Raw genomic sequence first — 18,173 nt, 5'->3', positions numbered from 1 at the left:
TTGTGTGCTGCTTTCATTAATGTGTGCATAATATTGGTGTCTGTGTTTTACGATCAGATGCCTTCGCAAAGCAGTTGTCCCTTGTTGGGTGTTGGGCTTCCCACAACTCTGTTTCTTTTAGCAGAGGTTGCAGATGGCATTGCTGGTATCAGATGCACACAAACAAAAAAATGCCACACTGGTGAGCTTTGGAATGTCAGCATTCTGGTGGTGGCAGCAGGCATTGAAGGGCGTGTTGGCTGGATGACCTCACCTGTATCACTAAATGCATCGAGTGTGAATAACTCCTCTGACACATCAAGTGGAGCAGCTGTGGTGCTAGTGGTGGTGGTAAGTTGTTGCGGCGCACCAGAAGCAGAGCAGGAGGAGGACGGTGCGTCAAGGACAGAGCTGGGACAAGCTCCTCCAGCACCCAAGGCTGAGACACCAAAGTGCGCCCCTCTATCCCTCCACCCCAGCCGTCACACACTGATTGCTATTAGACTAAGAGGTACCCCAGGGCCCCCAACACCTTAATCTCTAGTTATATGGCTTGTAGTCACTTCCATGTATCTCCTTTTCTTATTCCTTTCTGCTTCAAACACAATTAGGAATGACAGCTGAATGAATTGTGCGCCCCCTCCTACACTGCGCCCTGAGGCTGGAGCCTCTCCAGCCTATGCCTCGGCCCGGCCCTGGTCTTCTGCGGAAGATGTGGTGCGCTGTGTAAGCCAGTCAACTACGTCCTCAGAATTTTGAGGGTTGAGGGTACCTCTGAACACTGTGAGTTCTTCCAGGGCCGCAGGAAATCACAGCAGCACGACCTCGATGACACTTGCGGGGTGGCCAGCCTCTGCCTGTAATTTTTTTTAAATTGGGGTACTGTGCCTGCAACAAGTGAAAAGTAATGCAATGGAGGTGCTACTATGCCTGCAACTGAATGTAGCAACAACAATAGCAGTAGTGTACACAGCTCTGGCTGTCAGTGGGCTGAAGCCGCCTGGTGATTGGCTGGCTGCAATCTAACAAGGAAGTGAAGGAGACGCGATCGCCCGGGACCAGGTAATGTATACTAAAGCCCCGCCTCTCACACTGAACCCAGGACCTTACCCAACCCTCCTGCCTATATCTAACTACTGTACCCCCGCTGCACTGCCTAACCTGCCCTTGTCTTGGCAACAGTACAAGCACCAATTAGCAGCAAGAAGTTTAAAGAGGAACTCCAGTGAAAACATTTTAATTAAAAAAGTGCTTCATTTTTACAATAATTATGTGTAAATGATTTAGGCAGTGTTTGGCCATTGTAAAATCTTTCCTCTACCTGATTTACATTCTGACAATTATCACATAGTGACATTTTTACCGCTGGCAGATGATGTCACTGGAAGGAGATGCTGCTTGCATTTTTGGCAGTTGGAAACAGCTGTTATTTCCTACAATGCAACAAGGCTCCTGCAGTGTGATGTCAGGACCTCACCACCATTTTTACCTGCTTCCTCCAGTCCTCCCCTGGTCCATAGGATGATGTTCCAGAACTGTGGAGGCCTTTTTAGATGTCGCTTGGCAAACTCCAATCTGGCCTTCCTGTTTTTGAGGCTCACAAATGGTTTACATCTTGTGGTGAAGCCTCTGTATTCACTCTGGTGAAGTCTTCTCTTGATTGCTGACTTTGACACACACACACCTACCTCCTGGAGAGTGTTCTTGATGTGGCCAACTGTTGTGAAGGGTGTTTTCTTCACCAGGGAAAGAATTCTTCGGTCATCCACCAGAGTTGTTTTTCATGGTTTTCTGGGTCTTTTGGTGTTGCTGAGCTCACAGGTGCGTTCCTTCTTTTTAAAGAGACCCTGTAACAAAAAAAGTTCCCCTGGGGGTACTCACCTCGGGAGGGGGAAGCCTCAGGGTCCCAATGATGCTTCCCCCTCCCCTGTAGCTGCAGGCAGTCCAGCGCTGGCTCCCCCGAAGTGTCCCGGAATCCTCCCCCGACAAGCCTGACAAGTGCTGATTTATTTACCTTCCCGACTCCAGTGGGGGCGCTGTTGCGGCTTTCCTGATGGAGATAGGTGGAAATAGCCGATCTCTGTTGGGTCTGCTCTGCTGCGCAGGTGCAGGAGACTTGCAGGAGACTTGCACCTGCGCAGTAGAGCGAACCGACAGCGATCGGCTATTTACGCCTATCTCTGAGCGGAGAGATGATACTGCGCCTGCGCTGGAGCCGGGAAGGTAAATATTTACATCCCCGCAATTCGGAGGGGCTGCAGCGAGACCACCGTGGGATACAGGAGGACGGGGGAAGCCTCGATAGGATCCGGAGGCTCCCCCCACCCGAGGTGAGTACCCCCAGGGGACCTTTTTAAAGTTACAGGTTTTCTTTACGAATGTTCCAGTTGTTTTGGCCATGCCTTATGTTTTTGCTATCTCTCTGATGGGTTTGTTTGGTTTTTTCAGCCTAACGATGGTTTGTTTCTCTGATAGTGACCACTCTTTGGATCTCATCTTGAGAGGTGACAGCAACAGATTCCAAATAAAAATAGTACACTTGAAATCAACTCTGGACCTTTTATCTGCTCATTGTAATTGTGATAATCCTACTAATATAATAAATGGGAAAGTTTGGATATTTGTGACTCGATCACGCAAAAACGGCTAAACGGATTTGAATGAAATTTGGCACACACATAGTACATTACCTGGAATAAAGTATAGGATACTTTTTATTCCCATAACCAAAAAGGGGGCGGAGACAAATACAAATTTCACTGGAAAATGTAAACTGCAGCCATTCTTACACCGTTATTGGCAGGGTTCTCAAACTTTCACAGTTGGTTACTGGGTGACTGGGATTAATATTCAGAAAGGTGGGTGGAGTCTATAAAAGCCAATCAAAATTAACCTGTTGATTTTCTAGGGGAATATTTACATTGCTGCCATTCTTGCACTGTTAATGGCACAAACCATCAAACCTGGCACTGTTGATCATTGGGTGACTGGTGTTCAATTTCAGAAAGGGAGTGGAGCCAAAAACAGCCAATTAGATTTGTTTCATTCCAATGCAAATTATTGATGCCAAACACCGCAAAGCTCACAAACTTGGTAATTGAGTAATTGATTAGTTGTGTGTGAGGATTAGAAAAGTGAGCACAGCCAACACCAGCCAAATACATAAGCAGGCAACGTGGGGTCATAAGTGGGCGGAGACAAATACAAATTTTACTGGGAAAATGTAAACAGCAGCCATTCTTACACTGTTAATGGCAGGGTTCTCAAACTTTGCACAGTTGGTCACTGGGTGACTGGGGTTAATATTCAGAAAAGTGGGTGGAGCCTACAAAAGGCAATCAAAAATTACCTATTGATTTTTCAGGGGAATATTTTATTGCTGCCATTCTTGCACTGTTAATGGCACAAGCCTCAAACCTGGTACAGTTGATCATTGCGTGACTGGGGTTTCCAATCATAAAACAGGGTGGAGCCACACACAGCCAATATGATTTGTTTCATTTTAATGCAGGTTATTGATGCCAAAGACCGCAAAGCTCACAAACTTGGTCATTGAGTAATTCATTAATTGTGTGTTAGGGTTAGGAAAAGTGGGCGCAGCCAGCACCTGCAAAATACATAATCGGGCAATGCCGGGTCATCAGTAGGCGGAGACAAATGCAAATTTCACTGAGAAAATGTAAACTGCAGCAATTCTTATACTTTTAATGGTAGGGTTCTCAAACTTTGCACAGTTGGTCACTGGGTGACTGGGATTAATATTCAGAGAAGTGGGTGGAGCCTACAAAAGCCAATCAAAATTCACCTATTGATTTTCTAGGGGAATATGTAATTGCTACCATTCTTGCACTGTTAATGGCACAAGCCTTAAACCTGGTACAGTTGGTCATTGGATGACTGGGGTTCAAATTCAGACAAAGGGGTGGAACCACAAACAGCCAATCAGATTTATTTAATCTCAATGCAAATTATTGATGCCAAAGACCGCAAAGCTCACAAACTTGGTTATTGAGTAATTGTGTGTTAGGGTTAGAAATAGTAGGGAAATAAGTGGGTGGAGAAAAATACAAATTTCATTGCGCAAATGTAAAATGCAGCCATTCTTACACTGTTAATGGCAGTGTTCTCAAACTTTGCACAGTTGGTCACTGGGTGACTGGGATTAATATTCAGAAAAGTGGGTGAAGCCTATAAAAGCCAATCAAAATCCGCTTATTGATTTTTAAGGGGAATATCTAATTGCTGCTATTCTTGCACTGTTAATCACCTGTACCTGGTACACTTGGCCATTGGGTGATCTGGGTTCAAATTCAGAAAAGGGGTGGAGCCACATCCAATCAGATTTATTTTATTTCATTGCAAATTATTGATGCCAAAGACCGCAAAGCTCACAAACTTGGTCATTAAGTAATTATGTGTTAGGGTTAGGAAAAGTGGGCAGAGCCAACACTAGCCAAATACATACCTGGGCAACGCCGGGCAATCAGCTAGTACATAATAATAATATGGTAGGACATTAGACATATGACTATGGTAGGGTTAGATTGTGAGCTCCTCTGAGGACAGTCAGTGACATGACTATGTACTCTGTAATGTGCTGCAGAAGATGTCAGTGCTATATAAATACATAATAATAATATGGCAGGACATTAGACTATGACTATGGTAGGATTAGATTGTGAGCTCCTCTGAGGACAGTCAGTGACATGACTATGTACTCTGTAAAGTGCTGCAGAAGATGCCAGAGCTATATAAATACATAATAATAATATGGTAGGACATTATGCTATGACTATGGTAGGATTAGAGTGTGAGCTCCTCTGAGGACAGTCAGTGACATGACTATGTACTCTGTAATGTGCTGCAGAAGATGTCAGTGCTATATAAATACATAATAATAATATGGTAGTGACATTAGACTATGACTATGGTAGGATTAGAGTGTGAGCTCCTCTGAGGACAGTCAGTGACATGACTATGTACTCTGTAAAGTGCTGCAGAAGATGCCAGAGCTATATAAATACATAATAATAATATGGCAGGACATTAGACTATGACTATGGTAGGATTAGATTGTGAGCTCCTCTGAGGACAGTCAGTGACATGACTATGTACTCTGTAATGTGCTGCAGAAGATGTCAGTGCTATATAAATACATAATAATAATATGGTAGGACATTAGACTATGACTATGGCAGGATTAGATTGTGAACTCCTCTGAGGACAGTCAGTGACATGACTATGTACTCTGTAATGTGCTGCAGAAGATGTCAGTGCTGTATAAATACATAATAATAATATGGTAGGACATTAGACTATGACTATGGTAGGATTAGGGTGTGAGCTCCTCTGAGGACAGTCAGTGACATGACTATGTACTCTGTAATGTGCTGCAGGAGATGTCAGTGCTATATAAATACATAATAATAATATGGTAGGTCATTATGCTATGACTATGATAGGATTAGAGTGTGAGCTCCTCTGAGGACAGTCAGTGACATGACTATGTACTCTGTAATGTGCTGCAGAAGATGTCAGTGCTGTATAAATACATTATAATATGGTAGGACATTATACTATGACTATGGTAGGATTAGAGTGTGAGCTCCTCTGAGGACAGTCAGTGACATGACTATGTACTCTGTAATGTGCTGCAGGAGATGTCAGTGCTATATAAATACATAATAATAATATGGTAGGACATTATGCTATGACTATGGTAGGAATATAGTGTGAGCTCCTCTGAGGACAGTCAGTGACATGACTATGTACTCTGTAATGTGCTACACAAGATGTCATTGCTATATAAATACATAATAATAATATGGGAGGACATTAGACTATGACTATGGCAGGATTAGATTGTGAACTCCTCTGAGGACAGTCAGTGACATGACTATGTACTCTGTAATATGCTGCAGAAGATGTCAGTGCTATATAAATACATAATAATAATATGGTAGGACATTACACTATGACTATGGTAGTATTAGAGTGTGAGCTTCTCTGAGGACAGTCAGTGACATGACTATGTACTCTGTAATATGCTGCAGAAGATGTCAGTGCTATATAAATACATAATAATAATATGGTAGGACATTAGACAATGCCTATGGTAGGATTAGAGTGTGAGCTCCTCTGAGGACAGTCAGTGACATGACTATGTACTATGTGCTGCAAAAGATGTAGACGCTTTATAAATACTAAAAAATCTCCTTCAAACTATTCCCTGGCGGTCTTATGGTCCCTCGATCTCCAGATAGGTTTCCCTAGTGATCTTGTAGTCCCCCCTGCCCTTTACAGTAGGCTCTGGTTTGGTTGTTTAGTGGTCCCCTATCCTCATCTAGCTGCCCTAGGCCGGATCCACACTATAAGCGCTTTGGGGGGCGTTTGATTAGCGCTTTCTGAGCGCTTTTTAAAAATCTCTCCCATTCACTTTCATTAAAAACGCTGTAAAAATCGCGTAAAAATTTGCAATCGCTGCAATTTTTACCGCAATTTTAATGAAAGTGAATGGGAGTGATTTTTAAAAAGCGCTCAGAAAGTGCTAATCAAACGCCCCCAAAAGCACATATAGTGCTCTAGTGGTCACCCTCCTCCTCTCCTCCAGTATAAACAGAGTAGTGGTGCAGCGGTGGTGCTTGACAGTCTTGCCTCCTCCAGCAATGTGTCTGGATGAGCTGAGAGTGCTGAGCTGCTACTCTGCATACAGGCGAGCACAGTGGCATAGCAGGGAGTGTGCTGAGACTGCTGTGCTGCTACTCTGCATACAGGGGAGCACAGTGGCATAACAGTGAGCGTGCTGGGACTGCTGTGCTGCTACTCTGCATACAGGCGAGCACAGTGGCATAGCAGTGAGCGTGCTGGGACTGCTGTGCTGCTACTCTGCATACAGGCGAGCACAGTGGCATAGCAGTGAGTGTGCTGAGACTGCTGTGCTGCTACTCTGCATACAGGGGAGCACAGTGGCATAGCAGTGAGTGTGCTGAGACTGCTGTGCTGCTACTCTGCATACAGGCGAGCACAGTGGCATAGCAGTGAGTGTGCTGAGACTGCTGTGCTGCTACTCTGCATACAGGCGAGCACAGTGGCATAGCAGTGAGTGTGCTGAGACTGCTGTGCTGCTACTCTGCATACAGGCGAGCACAGTGGCATAGCAGTGAGTGTGCTGAGACTGCTGTGCTGCTACTCTGCATACAGGCGAGCACAGTGGCATAGCAGGGAGTGTGCTGAGACTGCTGTGCTGCTGCTCTGCATACAGGGGAGCACAGTAGTATAGCAGTGAGTGTGCTGAGAGTGCTGAGCTGCTACTCTGCATACAGGCGAGCACAGTGGCATAGCAGTGAGTGTGCTGAGACTGCTGAGCTGCTACTCTGCATACAGGGGAGCACAGTGGCATAGCAGTGAGTGTGCTGAGAGTGCTGAGCTGCTACTCTGCATACAGGCGAGCACAGTGGCATAGCAGTGAGTGTGCTGAGACTGCTGTGCTGCTACTCTGCATACAGGCGAGCACAGTGGCATAGCAGTGAGTGTGCTGAGACTGCTGTGCTGCTACTCTGCATACAGGCGAGCACAGTGGCATAGCAGTGAGTGTGCTGAGACTGCTGTGCTGCTACTCTGCATACAGGCGAGCACAGTGGCATAGCAGTGAGTGTGCTGAGACTGCTGTGCTGCTACTCTGCATACAGGCGAGCACAGTGGCATAGCAGTGAGTGTGCTGAGACTGCTGAGCTGCTACTCTGCATACAGGCGAGCACAGTGGCATAGCAGGGAGTGTGCTGAGACTGCTGTGCTGCTGCTCTGCATACAGGGGAGCACAGTAGTATAGCAGTGAGTGTGCTGAGACTGCTGTGCTGCTACTCTGCATACAGGCGAGCACAGTGGCATAGCAGTGAGTGTGCTGAGACTGCTGTGCTGCTACTCTGCATACAGGGGAGCACAGTGGCATAGCAGTGAGTGTGCTGAGACTGCTGTGCTGCTACTCTGCATACAGGGGAGCACAGTAGTATAGCAGTGAGTGTGCTGTGACTGCTGTGCTGCTACTCTGCATACAGGCGAGCACAGTGGCATAGCAGTGAGTGTGCTGAGACTGCTGTGCTGCTACTCTGCATACAGGCGAGCACAGTGGCATAGCAGTGAGTGTGCTGAGACTGCTGAGCTGCTACTCTGCATACAGGCGAGCACAGTGGCATAGCAGGGAGTGTGCTGAGACTGCTGTGCTGCTGCTCTGCATACAGGGGAGCACAGTAGTATAGCAGTGAGTGTGCTGAGACTGCTGTGCTGCTACTCTGCATACAGGCGAGCACAGTGGCATAGCAGTGAGTGTGCTGAGACTGCTGTGCTGCTACTCTGCATACAGGGGAGCACAGTGGCATAGCAGTGAGTGTGCTGAGACTGCTGTGCTGCTACTCTGCATACAGGGGAGCACAGTAGTATAGCAGTGAGTGTGCTGTGACTGCTGAGCTGCTGCTCTGCATACAGGCGAGCACAGTGGTATAGCAGTGAGTGTGCTGTGACTGCTGTGCTGCTACTCTGCATACAGGCGAGCACAGTGGCATAGCAGTGAGTGTGCTGAGACTGCTGACCTGCTACTCTGCATACAGGGGAGCACAGTGGCATAGCAGTGAGTGTGCTGAGACTGCTGTGCTGCTACTCTGCATACAGGGGAGCACAGTGGCATAGCAGTGAGTGTGCTGAGACTGCTGAGCTGCTACTCTGCATACAGGGGAGCACAGTGGCATAGCAGTGAGTGTGCTGTGACTGCTGTGCTGCTACTCTGCATACAGGCGAGCACAGTGGCATAGCAGTGAGTGTGCTGAGACTGCTGTGCTGCTACTCTGCATACAGGCGAGCACAGTGGCATAGCAGTGAGTGTGCTGAGACTGCTGTGCTGCTACTCTGCATACAGGCGAGCACAGTGGCATAGCAGTGAGTGTGCTGAGACTGCTGAGCTGCTACTCTGCATACAGGGGAGCACAGTGGCATAGCAGTGAGTGTGCTGAGAGTGCTGAGCTGCTACTCTGCATACAGGCGAGCACAGTGGCATAGCAGTGAGTGTGCTGAGACTGCTGAGCTGCTACTCTGCATACAGGGGAGCACAGTGGCATAGCAGTGAGTGTGCTGAGACTGCTGACCTGCTACTCTGCATACAGGGGAGCACAGTGGCATAGCAGTGAGTGTGCTGAGAGTGCTGAGCTGCTACTCTGCATACAGGCGAGCACAGTGGCATAGCAGTGAGTGTGCTGAGACTGCTGTGCTGCTACTCTGCATACAGGCGAGCACAGTGGCATAGCAGTGAGTGTGCTGAGACTGCTGAGCTGCTACTCTGCATACAGGGGAGCACAGTGGCATAGCAGTGAGTGTGCTGAGAGTGCTGAGCTGCTACTCTGCATACAGGCGAGCACAGTGGCATAGCAGTGAGTGTGCTGAGACTGCTGTGCTGCTACTCTGCATACAGGCGAGCACAGTGGCATAGCAGTGAGTGTGCTGAGACTGCTGTGCTGCTACTCTGCATACAGGGGAGCACAGTGGCATAGCAGTGAGTGTGCTGAGAGTGCTGAGCTGCTACTCTGCATACAGGCGAGCACAGTGGCATAGCAGTGAGTGTGCTGAGACTGCTGTGCTGCTACTCTGCATACAGGGGAGCACAGTAGTATAGCAGTGAGTGTGCTGTGACTGCTGTGCTGCTACTCTGCATACAAGCGAGCACAGTGGCATAGCAGTGAGTGTGCTGGGACTGCTGTGCTGCTACTCTGCATACAGGGGAGCACAGTGGCATAGCAGTGAGCGTGCTGGGACTGCTGTGCTGCTACTCTGCATACAGGGGAGCACAGTGGCATAGCAGTGAGTGTGCTGAGACTGCTGAGCTGCTACTCTGCATACAGGGGAGCACAGTGGCATAGCAGTGAGTGTGCTGAGACTGCTGTGCTGCTACTCTGCATACAGGGGAGCACAGTGGCATAGCAGTGAGCGTGCTGGGACTGCTGTGCTGCTACTCTGCATACAGGCGAGCACAGTGGCATAGCAGTGAGTGTGCTGAGAGTGCTGAGCTGCTACTCTGCATACAGGAGCACAGTGGCATAGCAGTGAGTGTGCTGAGACTGCTGTGCTGCTACTCTGCATACAGGGGAGCACAGTGGCATAGCAGTGAGTGTGCTGTGACTGCTGTGCTGCTGCTCTGCATACAGGCGAGCACAGTGGCATAGCAGTGAGTGTGCTGAGAGTGCTGAGCTGCTACTCTGCATACAGGGGAGCACAGTGGCATAGCAGTGAGCGTGCTGGGACTGCTGTGCTGCTACTCTGCATACAGGCGAGCACAGTGGCATAGCAGTGAGTGTGCTGAGACTGCTGTGCTGCTACTCTGCATACAGGGGAGCACAGTAGTATAGCAGTGAGTGTGCTGTGACTGCTGTGCTGCTACTCTGCATACAAGCGAGCACAGTGGCATAGCAGTGAGTGTGCTGGGACTGCTGTGCTGCTACTCTGCATACAGGGGAGCACAGTGGCATAGCAGTGAGCGTGCTGGGACTGCTGTGCTGCTACTCTGCATACAGGGGAGCACAGTGGCATAGCAGTGAGTGTGCTGAGACTGCTGAGCTGCTACTCTGCATACAGGGGAGCACAGTAGTATAGCAGTGAGTGTGCTGTGACTGCTGTGCTGCTGCTCTGCATCCCTGGGAGCACAGTAGTATAGCAGTGAGTGTGCTGTGACTGCTGTGCTGCTACTCTGCATACAGGGGAGCACAGTAGTATAGCAGTGAGTGTGCTGAGAGTGCTGAGCTGCTACTCTGCATCCCTGGGAGCACAGTGGCATAGCAGTGAGTGTGCTGAGACTGCTGTGCTGCTACTCTGCATACAGGGGAGCACAGTGGCATAGCAGTGAGCGTGCTGGGACTGCTGTGCTGCTACTCTGCATACAGGCGAGCACAGTGGCAAAGCAGTGAGTGTGCTGAGAGTGCTGAGCTGCTACTCTGCATACAGGAGCACAGTGGCATAGCAGTGAGTGTGCTGAGACTGCTGTGCTGCTACTCTGCATACAGGGGAGCACAGTAGTATAGCAGTGAGTGTGCTGTGACTGCTGTGCTGCTACTCTGCATACAGGCGAGCACAGTGGCATAGCAGTGAGTGTGCTGAGAGTGCTGTGCTGCTACTCTGCATACAGGCGAGCACAGTAGTATAGCAGTGAGTGTGCTGAGAGTGCTGAGCTGCTGCTCTGCATACAGGGGAGTACAGTAGTATAGCAGTGAGTGTGCTGTGACTGCTGTGCTGCTACTCTGCATACAGGGGAGCACAGTGGCATAGCAGTGAGTGTGCTGAGAGTGCTGAGCTGCTGCTCTGCATACAGGGGAGTACAGTAGTATAGCAGTGAGTGTGCTGTGACTGCTGTGCTGCTACTCTGCATACAGGGGAGCACAGTAGTATAGCAGTGAGTGTGCTGAGAGTGCTGAGCTGCTGCTCTGCATACAGGGGAGTACAGTAGTATAGCAGTGAGTGTGCTGAGACTGCTGTGCTGCTACTCTGCATACAGGCGAGCACAGTAGTATAGCAGTGAGTGTCTCCTCCTCTGCTCAGTGCAGTGTTGGGTGCAGCCAGAGTCCCCTCAGCCATGGTGCATAATGCAGCCACCCCAGCCCCTTAATTCATTGGTGCTCAGTATCCCTAAATGAAGCAGGTGCTACGAGCTTCATAAAACACACAATGCTAGTTTCCGTCAGATTGATGGGTCAAATTAATAATTTCCGGCATGTCTGATCCGTTCCCATTCAAGAATGGGATCGATTTTCAGATTAGTACTACAAAAAAAAATCGATCCTGTTCTCGATCGGGAGCAGATCAGACATGCCGGACATTATCAGTTCGACCCGTGGATCTGATGAGAAATTGCATTGTGTGTACCAGCCTTAATGCAGCCACACTGCCTGTCCCCCTCCCTTCAGTATTTCACAATACCCCATCTGACAGCAATGACAGTACAGGGAAATGGTCACATAGGTTTCTTCAGTGCGCAAGCTTGACCGTGTCCATACTGGGCATACGCAAATGAGATCCACACATGCCCAGTAGAACTAAGGTACTTGTACATGGCTCTTTTCCGTCATGCAAAAGCACTTCATCGGACTGGGCATGTGTGGATGTTACTTGCACATGCCCAGTACAGATACACTCGCCCACATAATGCTCGTATACTGAAAGAACATATTCGACCAAAGACGGATCCAACACCGGGCTAACCACATGCTTTGTTGCCATAGGGTCAAACTGCAGACAGCTCCCAGCATGCCCTCCCCCCATGCTCTGTATAGAGGCACTACAGCTGCCAGCATGCCCCTCCCCTTCTATAGAGGCACTACAGCTGCCAGCATGCCCCTCCCCTTCCATAGCGGCACCATAGCTCCCAGCATGCCTCTCCCACTCCATAGAGGCACTACAGCTCCCATCATGCTCCTCCCCTTCCATAGCGGCACCACAGCTCCCATCATGCCCCCCCCCCCCATGCTCTGTCTAGAGGCACTACAGCTGCCAGCATGCCCCTCCCCTTCCATAGCGGCACCATAGCTCCCAGCATGCCTCTCCCACTTCATAGAGGCACTACAGCTCCCATCATGCTCCTCCCCTTCCATAGCGGCACCACAGCTCCCAGCATGCCTCTCCTCCTCCATATAGTATTAGATTGACCCCTAGGGCTCTCCAGGCCTTTTTCAATGTGAATAACGGTCCCCTGGTGCACCTGTAGAGTAGTTGCAGTGGAGCGCACTCACCTGTCCGGCCGGCAGGCTCCCTCCATCTGTGTACTTCATCCTTGCAGGTGCCTCATCTCTGTGACCTGGTGACATGTACACACCTATGTGCCGCTGGGTCACTGAGATGAGGAGCGCACTCACCTGTCCGGCTGGCAGGCTCCCTCCTTCATCCTTGCAGGTGCCTCATCTCCGTGACCTGGTGACATGTACACACCTATGTGCCGCTGGGTCACTGAGATGAGAGCGCACTCACCTGTCCGGCCGGCAGGCTCCCTCCATCTGTGTACTTCTTCCTTGCAGGTGCCTCATCTCCGTGACCTGGTGGCATGTACACACCTATGTGCCGCTGGGTCACAGAGATGAGGAGCGCACTCACCTGTCCGGCCGGCAGGCTCCCTCCATCTGTGTACTTCATCCTTGCAGGTGCCTCATCTCCGTGACCTGGTGGCATGTACACACCTATGTGCCGCTGGGTCACTGAGATGAGGAGCGCACTCACCTGTCCGGCCGGCAGGCTCCCTCCTTCATCCTTGCAGGTGCCTCATCTCCGTGACCTGGTGACATGTACACACCTATGTGCCGCTGGGTCACTGAGATGAGAGCGCACTCACCTGTCCGGCCGGCAGGCTCCCTCCATCAGTGTGCTTCTTCCTTGCAGGTGCCTCATCTCCGTGACCTGGTGGCATGTACACACCTATGTGCCGCTGGGTCACTGAGATGAGGAGCGCACTCACCTGTCCGGCCGGCAGGCTCCCTCCATCTGTGTGCTTCATCCTCACAGGCACCTCATCTCCATGACCTGGTGGCATGTACACACCTATGTGCCGCTGGGTCACTGAGATGAGGAGCGCACTCACCTGTCCGGCCGGCAGGCTCCCTCCATCTGTGTACTTCATCCTTGCAGGTGCCTCATCTCCGTGACCTGGTGGCATGTACACACCCATGTGCCGCTGGGTCACTGAGATGAGGCGCCTGTGAGGATGGAGACGTTAGCACAAAGATGAGCGCGCCAGCTGGACAGGTGATTGCCTCTGCTATGAATACACTGCAGAAGCTCAGGGGGTCCACTATTCAATTTGGGGAGACCAAGTGGGGCCCAGCAACCAGCTGTGGGGCCCTGGGAAACAACCCAACAATATATGGAGGGGTATTCTTGGACCTGTGGTGCCTCTATGGAAGGGAAGGAGCATGACGGGAGCCATGGTGCTTATAGGGAGGGGCTTGCTGGGAGTTGTGGTGCCTCTATTGAGGGAAAGGGACATGCTGGGGCTGCGGTACCTCTATGGAGGGGGATGGGCATGCTGGGAGCAGTAGTGCCTCTATGGAGGAGAAGGGCATGCTGGTAGCTTTAGTGCCTCTATAGGGCAGGTGGGAAACTTGCTGGGGCTGTGGTGTCTCTATGGAGGGGGATGGCATGCTGGAAACAGTAGTGCCTCTATGGAGAAGGGCCTGCTGGGAACAGTAGTGCCTCTATAGGGGAAAAACTTGCTGGGGCTGTGGTGCCTCTATAGAGGGGGGAGGGGCATGCTCAGAGCAGTAGTGCCTCTATGGAGGAGAAGGGCATGCTGGCAGCTTTAGTGCTTCGATTGGGGAGAGAGACCTGCTGGGAGATGTGGTGCCTCTATAGAGGGAGAGAGGAAACAGAGGCCACCTAATGCTGTGGAGTGTGTGTGTGTGGGGGGGGGGGGGGGGGGAGGGGGTGTCAGACAATCACAGGCATGCAGCAGAAGGAATTCCCAGCCAGGCATCTGATCCTCTAGTGCAGCCAGTGCAGTGTGGTGTCTTTCTGCACTGGGGAACTGGCTGCACTGATAGCATACCTCCCAACTTTTTGAGATGAGAAAAAGGGACACTTAAGCCACGCCCATGCCACACCCCTGGCCACGCCCTCAACACGCCTCTAGTCACGCATACCATAAAGATTTCATAAGAAACATATGTTGTTTTATAATTCAAACCACACTGGTCCTTTCTATCCTGGTTCATTTTCCTTCATAGTAACATTTTAAAATTAGTAATATATCAATTTAAAGGATGGGAATAAAGTTTAGAGTCAATCAAACACATTTTTAGTATAGAAATACATATATATTTACTTAGAAAAAGGGACAAAGTCCTGAAAGAGGGACAAATGAGGGTGAAAGAGGGACAGAGGGACAGGGCTCCCAAAAAGGGACTGTCCCTCCGAAAAAGGGACAGTTGGTAGCTATGCTGATAGCCCTGGCTGCTTCTCCCCATGTGTGTATACAGAGCAGCCAGGCATATGATCCTCTAGTGCAGACAGTGGGGACAGTGTGTGTGTGTGTGGGGGGGGGGGGGGGGGCGGAGCCTAGTGTTGGGCGAACACCTGGATGTTCGGGTTCGGGTCCGTTCGCCGAACATGGGCCAGATGTTCGGCATGTTCGGCCCGAACCCCGAACTCCCCCGAACATCCCGCTTTTGGGGGCCCTATGGGGTCGCAGGCATAAGGGGGGAGCATGCCCCGGTCACGGGGGTGTCGGAAATTCCCCCTACCCCCTCCGCTAGCGCTCCCCCCTCTGCCCGCTTCCCCATACAAAAATTTTCCGTAAAGTTCAATAGTACCTTCAGTGGCTGGCTGGCACTGTGGTGTGAGTGAGGAGGAGGAGTCCGAGTAGGACGCGTTGAGGCCGGGCAGCGGTAGTACCCTTGTGGTACTTCCGCCCTTTCACTGACCTCACATCCTCTGCGTGATGACGCATACGAGGGTACGCGTGACGCGTACCCTCGTATGCAGAGGACGTGAGGTCAGAGAAAGGGCGGAAGTACCACAAGGGTACTACCGCTGCCCGACCTCAACGCGTCCTACTCGGACTCCTCCTACTCACTCACACCACAGTGCCAGCCAGCCACTGAAGGTACTATTGAACTTTACGGAAAATTTTTGTATGGGGAAGCGGGCAGAGGGGGGAGCGCTAGCGGAGGGGGTAGGGGGAATTTCCGACACCCCTCCCCCCTTATGCCTGCGACCCCATAGGGGGGCAGTTTTTGGCCGAACAGGGCCCTGTTCGGCCGCACAGGGGCCCTGTTCGGCCTGTTCGGCTGGGCATTGAGCTGTTCGGGCGAACCCGAACTAAAAAGGCCGAACACCATGAGGTGTTCGGCCGAACTCGAACATCACCCGAACAGGGTGATGTTCTGCAGAACCCGAACAGTGGCGAACACTGTTCGCCCAACACTAGCGGAGCCTACACACACACACAGTGCACCAGAGAGGATGGCGGGAGAAGCAGGAGCTCTCAGCCAATGCCCTGCTCCCTGGCCCCACAGGAAACAGCTGTGGGCGGGGCTGAATCCAGTGGCCGCGGAGCTGCTGATTTTCATAGCTAATTTACAACTACACCGGCCCCCCCCGCGCCAGTCCACGCCTGGACAGAAACCAGGAATTGTCCCTGGAAATCACAGACAGCTAGTAATTACTGGCAGGACAATCAGCCAATCACAATCCTCTCCCTGTGATGTCACCAGTGGGCGGAGCTCTCACACCCCCTGACTCCCCCCAGATATCTTTATACAACCTCCCCGTACATATAACCCAGCATGGAGGGGCTCAGTGAAGGTGGCAGTGAAGGTGTGGAGGTGTCTGATGGGGTCACACAGGGCATAAAAGGAGATCTGCCCGGCCTCATAATCCAGATCTATCCTGACTCTGTCACTAGGGATCCCATCAGGTAACAGGATCACTTTCCTGTCATGTCTAACTGAGTACAGATTACCCCCCCTGCACAAACCCCAAGACTTGTTATTCCATCCAATCACTGACTCCTCCCATCCCCTCCTGGCTATACTGGGGTAACACATCCCGACTACCCAGCATACTGATCCCCCAACATCCACTTCCCAGTAATGTCTCCCTGAGGAGAAACTCCGGCTGCTCAACACCTGAGGCCACTGAAATCTCTCTGGTGTTTCTGGGCGGTTCTGCTCTATATCTGACCAGGATGCAGTTTTCCTGTCATCTGACATATGTAGATAATTACTAGCTGTGGTTACATCCAGTAATATGTCTGCAGGCTGTATATAGATCCCCCCAGTTACCCCAGACATGATATCAGCCAGTCCTGTGTGTAATGTGTGTGAGATGCCGGCCACATCCAGATCCCCTCCATCATGGAGCTGCTTATCATGTCTGTCCTCCGTGTCACACAAGTCACCTGTGTCTGATTCCTGTAAGAGAGTCAGTGGATCAGTCATGTGACACAGCTCCTCAATGTGACGCATCTTCCTGGACAGCTCCGCCTTCTTTATCTCCAACTGCCTGATGATGTCATCATAGCATTGTGCCTGTCTTGTGATGTCACTCAGGACTCTCTCCTCCAGCTCCTCCAGCCGTCTCCTGAGGTCTCTAAACAGGGCAGTGACTCTCTCTGCTTCACCATCTGCTTTTTCTTGTGCTTTTCTCCTGAGTTCCTCCAGATTCTGGACTCTTTTCTCAGCCTCCTCTGTCTCTGCCCTCAGTTTCTGCAGATCATTCCACAGCTTCTTCTTCTTCTTCTCAGAGGCCTCCTGTAGTGTCTCCACCTGGTGTCCCCGATGTTCTCCAGCCAGAGTGCAGGTTACACAGACACATGAGGCATCCTCAGTGCAGTAATACTCTAGGATCTTCTTATGGACGGAGCATTTCCTGGTCTCCGGGGAGGTGGTGGGGGCACATAAGACGTGTTCTGGTGCCTTGCTGTGGACTCTCAGGTGTTTATCACACAGAGAAGCGTCACAGTGCAGACAGGACATAACAGCAGGTACAGGAGAGTCCACACAGTAAGTACAACGGACTCCGGCCTCCCCCTGATCTGGCTGAGTAGACAGGAAACGCCCTGCTATGTTCCTCAGAGCAATGTTTGTCTGTAGTCCAGGCCGGTCTCTGAACCTCTTCCTACACTGAGGACAGGAATAAACTCCAGACCCCTCCTGTGAGTCCAGCACACGATCAATACAGACCCGGCAGAAGTTGTGACCACATCTCAGGTTTACAGGATCAGTATAAATGGTCAGACAGACGGGACACTCCAGCTCCTCGCTCAGATCAGCAGACGCCATCGCTGGCAGCAGGAGAGGAAACGAAACTGAAAGTCTCTGATTCTCAGAATCCAGAACAACCAGTTACTTATTATTTGCCTGGGGGAGGAGTGTAGTCAGGGGCGTAGCAATAGGGGGTGCAGAGGTAGCGACCGCATCGGGGCCCTTGGGCCAGAGGGGCCCTGAAGGGCCCTCCCTCAACTACAGTATTAGCTGTCTATTGGTCCTGTGCTCATAAAAAACACTTCTAAAGATCCTTTAAATAGTGGTAATTATTAACAAACTGCTCCCCATCCCCTTCTTGCACCTCTGACACTGTAGTTGCCATTGGCAGGTTTTGGTGTGCCGTATTAATCGTTATGTATAGAGTGCTTGGGGGGCCCCATTGTAAAACTTGCATCGGGGCCCAAAGCTCCTTAG

The 18,173-nt window shown here is 50.7% G+C and overlaps 1 protein-coding gene across 1 annotated transcript in view; it reads right to left on the bottom strand.

Moving 5' to 3' along the window:
• LOC137532374 (uncharacterized) overlaps positions 1 to 17,776 on the bottom strand; it is a 36,295-nt gene extending 18,519 nt beyond the window's left edge. Inside the window, exons 1-2 of the mRNA XM_068252806.1 lie at positions 16,222 to 17,776; positions 13,454 to 13,691 (exon numbers count right to left, since the gene is read on the bottom strand). Coding sequence (XP_068108907.1) covers positions 13,454 to 13,691; positions 16,222 to 17,774 — 1,791 coding nt within the window. The 5' untranslated portion in view covers positions 17,775 to 17,776. The remainder of the gene's footprint in view (positions 1 to 13,453; positions 13,692 to 16,221) is intronic.
• Between the last annotated feature and the right edge of the window lie 397 nt (positions 17,777 to 18,173).

This window comes from Hyperolius riggenbachi, chromosome 9 (genome assembly GCF_040937935.1).
Source record: "Hyperolius riggenbachi isolate aHypRig1 chromosome 9, aHypRig1.pri, whole genome shotgun sequence".
In the NCBI taxonomy this organism is placed as follows: Eukaryota; Metazoa; Chordata; class Amphibia; order Anura; family Hyperoliidae; genus Hyperolius; species Hyperolius riggenbachi.
Note: the sequence above shows the minus strand (reverse complement) of the source record. Positions and strands in the feature narration are given on the sequence as shown.